Source organism: Myotis lucifugus, unplaced genomic scaffold, assembly GCF_000147115.1.
Source record: "Myotis lucifugus unplaced genomic scaffold, Myoluc2.0 scaffold_20, whole genome shotgun sequence".
In the NCBI taxonomy this organism is placed as follows: Eukaryota; Metazoa; Chordata; class Mammalia; order Chiroptera; family Vespertilionidae; genus Myotis; species Myotis lucifugus.
The window spans coordinates 1,009,263-1,019,188 of NW_005871068.1; the positions used below are offsets into that span (position 1 = coordinate 1,009,263).

At 39.8% G+C, this 9,926-nt stretch overlaps 1 protein-coding gene across 1 annotated transcript; it reads left to right on the forward strand.

Annotated features, from left to right (window-relative positions):
• The first annotated feature begins 4,128 nt into the window (after nt 1-4,128).
• On the forward strand, nt 4,129-9,304 carry CBLL2 (Cbl proto-oncogene like 2). The gene is given in 3 exon segments (XM_023751353.1): nt 4,129-4,135; nt 8,405-8,864; nt 8,866-9,304. Coding segments are annotated over 3 exon segments (906 nt in total).
• The last annotated feature ends 622 nt before the right edge of the window (nt 9,305-9,926 follow it).

Sequence of the window (9,926 nt, forward strand, 5' to 3'; positions counted from 1 at the left end):
AGAAGGATTCAGAGTTCTTCCATGGGGGCTTAACCAAGTTTGGAAATTTCTATTTCTACCATAAAACCATAAAAGAAGTGTGTGTGGGTGGGGGGGGAGGAGGAGGGGAGGTCTGGAAAGGGCAACAAGAAATAACCCAAGTTCACCTTCTGCTTTCCACAGAACACCTCTTCGCCATCCGGCTGCCAGAGGAGCTGTACTATTCTTAGCCATGTCCTGCAAAGGTAATTACACCAAACTCCTCTGAAACCCATTTCTGCATTTGTCTAAGAAATTCTTTTATCTTCTATAAATCCCCCATGCTCTAACTAAGCCCTTGGCTCCCCTTAGCTGGCCCTTGGCCGGAGGGGAGAACAATCACGCTTCTCTCCAACAGAGACTTTTCTGTACCTGAAGACAATTGTTTCATCATCATTATGCCACCCTCCTTCCCCTTCTCTGGGATGAAAATGTTTATCTTAAGCTTTTTCCTTGTCCTCCTCCTTGTCATTTCTCTGATCCCTTTACTTTTAACTATTGCCAAAGACTTTTCAGAACTGGACCTAGTACTATGCAAAAAGCCTAGTTGATCTTGTTCTCCATCTAATGGGAAAAGGTAGAGTTAAACAGGGTGTGGGAAAACAACAGGGAGCCCAAACAGGTGCCTCTTCTGCACAGTGTAATTGAGTCATGGGACAGTACAAAACCAAGGTTCCCAGTCCAAGGTAATGTCCTTGCCTTGCTGGTCCAAAAGCCCAGGGAGAATCCATCAGACTTGTTCAGTGAAGGGAACAGCCTGGATATGGGAAGGGAACAGCCTGGATATGGGCAGCATTCAAGTTCAAGTCTCACTGCCATAGGGAAAGTAGGCATCTTCCAAACAGCTGAAGAATTGATTAGTAGTGAGTTTGGGATACCGTTCTGATTTCTTTTTCGGACTAAGACAAAGTTCCTCCATGTCACTAAACAAAGGCCTCAGACTTTCTGATGGACCAGGACCAAACTTATGGGGATGTTGAGTAAGTAGATGTGCCCCAGGCCAAATGGTTCCTCCCTAATTGGACCATGTGATAATCTTTTGGGCTTGAAAAACTTGGAAATCTTTTCCTCCTCTCCATTGCCTGCTGCCATTCAGACTGACCTTGCAATGTCTCCCTCATACTCATTCTTTTTGGCTTCTATTTCACAGTCAGACCTGAACAATTTCAGCCCTAAATTGCTTCCTCATAGGACTTTCTGATTTCTGTCTCAGTTTACCAATCTACACTACACTCTGCTCCATTTTTTATATCTTTATTCAATGATTTTTAATTGCCTATAGGATAAGTTATGTCCCTCATTAGTCCATCCAGGTCCCCCAACATTTGGCCCTAAACTACTTTTTCCAACTGTATCTCCCAACTGTTTCCTTATATGACCCCTATATTGAGCCAAGTATCTTGCCCTTGGAATACAACTGCTCCCCACATGAGTTTTTGTCCAGGTCATTCCTTTGGAAAACCAGTCACTCTCCTCTCTGCCCATTTAAGTTCGATCTTTAAAGATGCAGATCCAGTCTTAGTTCATTGAAGATCTCAGCCAGAAGTCCTCTATGTCCTCAGAACTCTCATGGCACTTTCTGTTGATTTCCCTCATCCAACCCTGTACCGTAAAAGGCTGTTGGCTTTCATATGTGTTTATTGAATTCCCTGTCTAGAGTTTTAAATGCTTTGATGGCAAAAATGAGTTTTTAGCAATAAAGATGTCACTCTAAACAGCTTAGCATTGTCCTGAAAGTACTAAATTTGCTGTGGATTCAGTATAGTTATAACGCTACAGTGCAGTGATTCTCAATATTTTTCAAAGATGAGGATCCCTTTGTTCCCTTTACACTGTCAAAAATATTTTATCTCCCACATGTGTTGTGATTCATTGATTGAAAATTTTTTAAAAACTGTAATGACCAGAAGCTTTTGTGAATTTGATAATGCTTTACAATGAAGTTTTATTTCAATATAGCAGTACCCACCTATATTTGAAAATTAGTAGTGTGGTATTTGTAAGATGCTTTTAAAGGGTGTCCCAAAATTCACGCAAGAAGTAATTTTGATAGAAAACACAGGTTTATAATTAAAAATTGTAATTTTTTAATTGATTCATAAAGTATACAGTATAGGGTTATGTATGAAGTAGCATATCGGGTAAATGGCCTCCACGGCTTTGCTGGCACATACGCACTCTTTTGTTGAACTTTTCCATGACCGTTTTGCATAAATGTAGCTGAATTTCGATGAGGCTTATTTTCATCTTGATGGCTTGGTTAATCGACAAAATTGCCGCATTTGAGGTTCAGAAAATCCATGAGTGATTGTTGAGAAACAAATGCATCCACAACGTGTCACTGTTTGGTGCGGATTTTGGGCTGGAGGCATCATTGGACCATTCTTCTTCGAAAATGCAGCTGCTCAGGCAGTAACAGTTAATGGTGCTGGCTATCGCGACATGATAATCCATTTACCCAATATGCTATTCCATACATAACCCTATACTGTATACTTTATGAATAAATAAAAAATTTACAATTTTTAATTATAAACCTGTGTTTTCTATCAAAATTACTTCTTGCGTGAATTTTGGGGCACCCTTTATTTATTTGGTATACAGATAATTCTTAGTGAACCTGTGGTTTTGTTGACCCTTGCAATAACATTAGCTCCCCATGTGTCCTGATGCCCCTTTATTTGGGCACATTATCATCATCATCATCATCATTTCATAGGGCTGTTGTGAAGATTAAATGAGGTACCATATATTGGATTCATAGCACAGTATTTGGTGTTTTAAGTGATCTTGATCTTTCTTTCCCTTCCCATATCACCATCTGCTTATTTTGAAGATGGGGACCATCTGAGACCTTCTGGGCAATTCAATTTGCATGAGAGAGAGTTTGGGGCAGTTAATGTAAGGCGAGGTGGCGTGTCTCTGAGAGGGAAGGTGAAAATATGTTAAAGATCACCAAGAGCAGTAGTTCTCAAACATTTTACTCAGGATTCCTGTACCCTCTTAAATATTGATGACCACAAAGAGTTGTTGTTTATATGGAGTATATCTGTCAAGAAATTTAAAAAATTTTTTATTATTTAATTTAAACATAACAATAATAAATCAACACACTTTTATGAAAATATATTTCCCCAAAGGAAAAAATTACTGAGAAGAGCAGCATTGTTGTAAAATTTTTCAAATCTTTGTAATGTCTAGTTAAATAGAAGACATCCTGATTCTCATATCTGCTTCTGCATTCAATCTTTTGTGATATTTGGTTTTGGTGGAATAAAGGAAGAAAATGTAGGTTCTTATAGATTTGTTGGAGAAGGGAGGGGCATTTGAATAGCCTTTTAGATAATTGTGTATAGTTTTCTTTGAAACTAAACTCAAACTCAACAAGTGATAATTTCTTAAAGGTTATTTGCAATATGGAATCTGAAGCATATTAATGAAACTTTCATACTCTGTTACATTAAAATTCATTGTTGTCTTGATTTTAAATGGGTCTTTTAATCATGCATGATTTTATAACATCAACCATTGGAAAATATTGGTTCACTGAGTTATGAAGAACTTCTAAATGTTGACACATTTTATCATACAATTAAAAAATACATTCATTATTAATCACCACTGATCTCATCATATAAGTACTAGGAAGCTGTCAGGATCATGGTGACAGGTGCATGATTTTCAAAATTCTAATTTTCATTCAAAAGCTTGAATTTTATAATTGGCAATAAATATTGTCAGTTGTTTTTCTTGAAGTGACAGGCTAACTTTGTTCATTTTTGAGAAAATATCTGCCAAATACCCAAGGTTGAATAGCCATAGTTTGTCACTTGCTCTTTCAAGTGAAAATAGTGTTCCACGAAACAAGCAGATAGTTCACCTTCCAACTCAAATGGCAACATCAATGCTTTTCCTTGAGACGGCCATTGTCCTTTGGTATGCAGCAAAAGTGCTTTATGAGTACTTTCTATGTTGTCACACAAACGATGAAAAAGATGAGGACTCAAGGGTTTAGATTTAATAAGTTAATAATTTTTAGAGTTTCATCAAGGACATTCTTAGATGAAACTGCTATTTTCTTTTTACTGGGTGGCAGTAAAAAATACAGCGATGACTGGTATAGTTTGGTACCATTGCCTTGCTTAGTGCTAAGATGTCAGCAGTACTACCCACCATTGCTTTTGTAACATCATTGCAAATGTCAAACAGCAAATAACATCATACTAGTATTGATGTTTTGACCTGACGGACCCTCAGAAAGAACCTTGGGAATCCCTAGGGGCCTGTGCACCACATTTTGAGAACCGCTGCTCTAAACTTTTGCAAAGGGCCAGCCCTCCTTGGCCATAAAATATAGCTACTGGCACATTTGGGAGGACAGCCAAGGTCTTTTTCAAACAGGGCAATTTGCTTTACTTTTTGGACCAGAGATGGACTTTTTATTTCTTTGCAAAACTGAAGGCATCTGGCTTGGGAGCACAATTATTCTCCACTCACCTTTAAACTGCCTCAGCTATTACTAAGTCTCTGGCAGTGATATGTTGATTATGTGAATTTAAAGCCCACAGGAGCCAGAAGAATGACAGATCAGATTCCCTTAAATGAGAAATAAAATCCAGGAGCCTGGCAGAGGGACATACGGCTCTCGCTCCCGCTGACCTTTGGTGTCACTCTGGTAGAATGACTGCGTCTGGGCCAGATGGCAACGTGGCTTAAACGGAGATGTCTCATCCTGTTTCCCAGCATTAATTGTGCACGTTGATCTTCATTGTGCAGTCCATAATTCTTCATCGCCAACCTCATTTAGATTTTTTTTGAAGCAGTCGAATTCAAACAGGCCTCCATGAGTCCAAGCAATTTCAAAAGATGCAATTTCTTCTAAATCTCCAAACCCAAATATTTTGATATCCAGTCACTGTTATAGGCTGACACTGAATCTTTTGTCAATCCAATGTAAGTCTAGGAACTTTTAAGAGAATGATATTGAAGGACAGAATCGCTATGCCCTAAAGGAGGTGGCTGAATGGAAGCCCATTTAACTTTTTGTTTAAAAGCACTAAATAGGGATCAATTTGTAATGGCAGCTTTTCAAGTACAGTGGGGCCTTGACTTACAAGTTCAATTCGTTCCGTGACGGAGCTCATAACTCAAATTACTCGTATGTCAAATCAATTTTCACCATTACAATGACACGTGATGCTGGGCTGATGTTGTGGCGTTCACTGTGACGTTCGCTGCGCCAACTAGCGTTGGGGTATCTGAAGCTGGCTCGTAACCCAAATTTTAGCTCTCAACTCAAAGCAAAAAATCGGCCAAGAGACGGCTCGTATCTTGAAAAACTCATTAGTCGGGACACTCGTAAGTCAAGGCCCCACTGTATAGCAAGATAGCTTCTTAATCTGATAGGGATAAATGGAAGGTCAGTACCTTTTATTTTATCAACAATTTCACCAAATAATATTTATTAAGGGCTTTCAGGTCAGGCTTCCCAGCTATAAACAAGCACATACTGTAAGCAGAGCTATTGCAAGTGCTGAACCAGAGCAGCTCCTGGGTGTGGGGTGTCTAGACTAGAACTTAACATCACTTGTCTATAGTGAAGAATGCTTTCATGACGCAAAGGCTGAGCTTAGAATTTATTACAAAATAATTTGAAGTAGACCCGATGAGCAGCAAAAGCAAATTTAGCCAACTAGGAAAGAAACCTGGCATTTTTTTCCCTCAGGGTCAGGTGTAAGGACATTTTGTCATATGAGAAATGTCTCAATTTAGACAGAAAAACACTGGTTCTGGGAAAGGAAAGAAGTATGGACATTATATTTGACAGACTTTCCCCCCTTCGTATTCATGGTCTTTGAATTATATGCACATCAATGAAAAAAATACTGAACCCTCATAAACTGCCTGGCAAACAAGTAATAGTAATTGTAAAAGAGGAACATTTGCATATGTCTTAATGCTATGTTTTAGTTTTTGCTCGGAATTTTGACTTGCCAGTTATAATAGGGGTAGAACATCCATACTTTGGTAAGAACCACTTTGGCTTATTAAAAAATACAGCTTTTTTAAAAAGCCAACAAAATTTCACGTTAATACAATTTAAATCAACATGTAATAGGAGGCCTGGCTTAAGAGAATAAAGTGTGATGGCTGTAGAGTTTAGGTAGGTTAGGTGGAGACTCCATGAGATGGGCCCGTGAGGAATGCATTTGCATGGGGGATGAAGTTGCCTTCAGAGAGTGAATGGTCCTAAGAGAAGGTAGCATTGCTGGAATACTGAAAAGGCTCAAGAAATAGAGGAGGTGGCAGAGGTGAATGGCATTAAACATTCAAATTTAAACCACCCACCATCAGTTTGCACTACCTGAGTCTTTGTCAGGGGCAATCGTTAAGAGCAAGTAAATATTAAAAGAGCGATTTCAGCAAAACCTCTTTAACACACTGGAAATGCTGAGTCTGAAGTGCTTTGTAGTCCATGTAATAGAGTGAGAGGAAAGAGGGGAAAGAAGCGCATTGTTCTTCTTGGACTCAGCAGCACCTCTGGTGAGTATTGTTTCTTTCCTGGGGCAACAGTGACTTTGGTCATTGGTGGGTACTGGTGCCTGTGGTAACTCTCATGGCATTATTGTGCTTTTGCCATTGGTGTAGCCAAGAATCAACAGCCCAACAAGCCAGACCAGAGAAAAGTAAACCAACATAATTTCCTGTCATCAAGCAGAACAATAATGGGACTGGGGATAGTTTTCTGTTTCTATCTATATATATAAAAGCTTAAGCGACCGAATGACCGGTCAACCAGTTGCTATGATGCGCACTGACCACCAGGGGGCAGACGCTCAACACAGGAGCTGCCCCCTGGTGGTCAGTGTGCTCCCACAGCTAACCTCCCACAGCCGGCTGGCCAACCTCCCGCAGTCCCTCTCCCCAGCCAGCTGCCCCCTGCCCCCCATTGGTCCCAATCACCGGCCAGGCCAAGAGACCTCACCTGTGCATGAATTCGTGCACCAGGCCTCTAGTGTTAAATAATTCTAATAAGCAAAACTTAGTGATTTTTTCCAGGAAATACTTTTTCCTAAAAGATAAAATCATGAGCCAAAGAAAAGAGTTTACTTAACAAGAATAACCTGGTCCCCGTTAATATTCACTTCAGTATTCTCACCTCCCTGTGCCTACCAATCTATAGCTGTCATGTTATAAAACCTGCCCAATTAACCTTTAAAGACCTGCCCTGAAATCAGCCAGCCCAGTCCCTGAGATTCTAGCCTGCTATCATCCTTCTTCTAAGACACTATTTAGATTCTGTTAAGGCAATGTTTTCCTATACTGCAGTTAAGTCTTAAAAACTTTCTCTGATTGATCAGTGATTTTCCCCCTGGTGTTTTCTGCGGATACTTGACAGTTGACATAGCCAAAAAGGTGAATGTCTTCAGGAGAGACCCCTTGAGGTCGGGGTGGAGCCAAGTGATTATTTTTGAGGTCCTGTTTCTACCTGCAGGAAGGTGAAACCTGAGGAAATTTGGCCTAAATTCCCATCATCATTCTTTAAGCAAGGATACCAAATGTTTAGCCCTGTGAAATTACCATTTTAACTACTTTTTACATGACTCTTCCTTTGTAAGATAAATATGGTATTCCTTTCCTCAAGACAAAGATGATTTAAAATTAATTGTATCATGACAAAATCTTAAAGATGTGTATGCGTATATGTAAATATACACTGAGTGGCCAGATTATTATGAATGGCCAGATTATTATGACCACCCCATCAGTACAATGAAGTGAATTAGTTATGCAAATAATAATAATAAAACCTTGAGAGTATTTGCTTAGGAAGTTTTCAATATTCAGTATTTTTGGAAGTGTCAATGAAGTACTGATTGGGTGGTCATAATAATCTGGCTGGTCATAATAATCTGGCCACTCAGTGTATATACCTGTGTACATATGTATACACACATATACATATATGTGTACACATACACATTCTCACACATGCACACATATACCATCAAGAGATTTAAGGCAGTTTAAAAAATGCAGTCCGATAAAAAATCAGGATATCCCAGAAGGCAATGCTCTGTGGGACCTGCTGGGAACTTATTCTTTTGGCTGTGCCTACTTCCCTGTTCCCATCAGTCTCTTTTACAGTTAAAGACCACTTTCTCTTATGGCACATGAAGAGGAGCCTTTGCAACCTCAACACCGAAGCTTCTTTCCCCCCTGTCCAAACTATGCCTGGCTCCCTCCTCAGAGAGGTGTGATAGGGCAGGGGAGAGGAAGAAAGCCCTTGGAGGTCATAGCTACATAGGTTGGGAGTGGGATCTTATCTAACCTCTGTCTCCTGGGCTCCATAATGGGCTCCATTATGCCAACGTGGACCCCACAGATGCTGATAATTGGTTACCATGTGCTGAGATTTCTGGATCCTTGTGTGGCCTTGATCTTTGAAGAATTCCTTTAAAGTTCATTTTCAAGCAGGTGACCAAAGGCAGATTTGTGTGCCAAACTCTAAGGACTGTGAACAGGAGGTCTGCTGGTGAAGAATTTGAATATGACAAAGAAGGGTCTGACTGTAATGGAGGTGAACTGTTGAGAAAACAGAAAATTTTTCCTGAATGCTTTTGGGAAGACTTTAAGGTAAACATCATAGGTAAAAGGGATGATTCACTAGTTCATTTCTGTGACAAATTTGATTTTCCTATTAAAATCTGTGGGCACATGATTCCTTGCAAGCATGCTTTTTGCTATGAGTGTGCTAACTTATGCAAAAACAAACAAACAAACTAAATCCCCCTGAAAATGGAGATGTGTCCAGGCCGTAGTGTTCCTGTGCTGCAAATTGAGCATGCACAGTTCTATCTTCACGTGTAGCGCTGTCCAAGGATGCAAGAAAACATATTTTTCTCAAAGAGACTTATAAGCTCATATCAACCATTGCCATAGGAAAACTGAAAAACTTGTTACTTGTGCTCCACTGGAAAAGGTTCATCCTTGTATTTCCTCATCAACAGCTGATAGCCCTGTAATGCTGCTGGTCAAGGACCATGTGAGTCACATTCCACCAGAGCAGTACACCATGCTGTCTGCACCTCCTAGGCCAGCGGTCGCCAACCTTTCAGGCCTCATGGGCCACCAGTGGTCCTCAGACCACCGGTTGGCGATCGCTGTCCTAGGCAATGTGTGCCACACAAGCACAATGGATCAGCCACCTCCACCCATGACTTTATATCCATTAACAGTAACTTTCCCCCTGGATAGATTATTGCTCAGGTGCCACCTTATATGAACTCTTCTCCTCCAGGATCTCCTCTGTCTCAACATGGTGGTTCACTTGCTTGAAAATGAGCTTTCAACCATCACAATCCTAACTTTTTACCCTAGTTAACTGAAGACTAAGAAACTCTGGGCCCTCCCTTTACACAACCAAATGAAACAAATCCTGGTATATGGCCTATATCAAAAGGATTTTTACCTCCTCCACCAATGCAAGGTCTACTTTCCCCAACCTCACTTCCTGGATCATATAGTTCAGATCAGACAAAATACTGTACAGACCATATTAACAAGGGAACTGAAGAGATGAGGAGGAAAAAAAGACTTAAATATAGTCAAACTTATAATTAAACTTTGACTATATTAGGAAGGAAAAGCACTTCTTATAGAGAGAGCTATAACACCAATGACTTTAGGAATTATTTCATAGGAATTATTTCAAGTTCTATACTGTAATATGCTGTATTTTAACAACTTTGTTACTTTAGTGTGGTAAAATGACCCAGAGGACCTTTTGTAATATGAGTTCCTGAAATAAATTTACATTGTTTCCTTTTCAAAAGTATTGTTTTTGTTTTGGGGTGTTTTCTTGTGTGTGTGATATATTCTGTTACCTTTTGTAGGATTAAATTTCA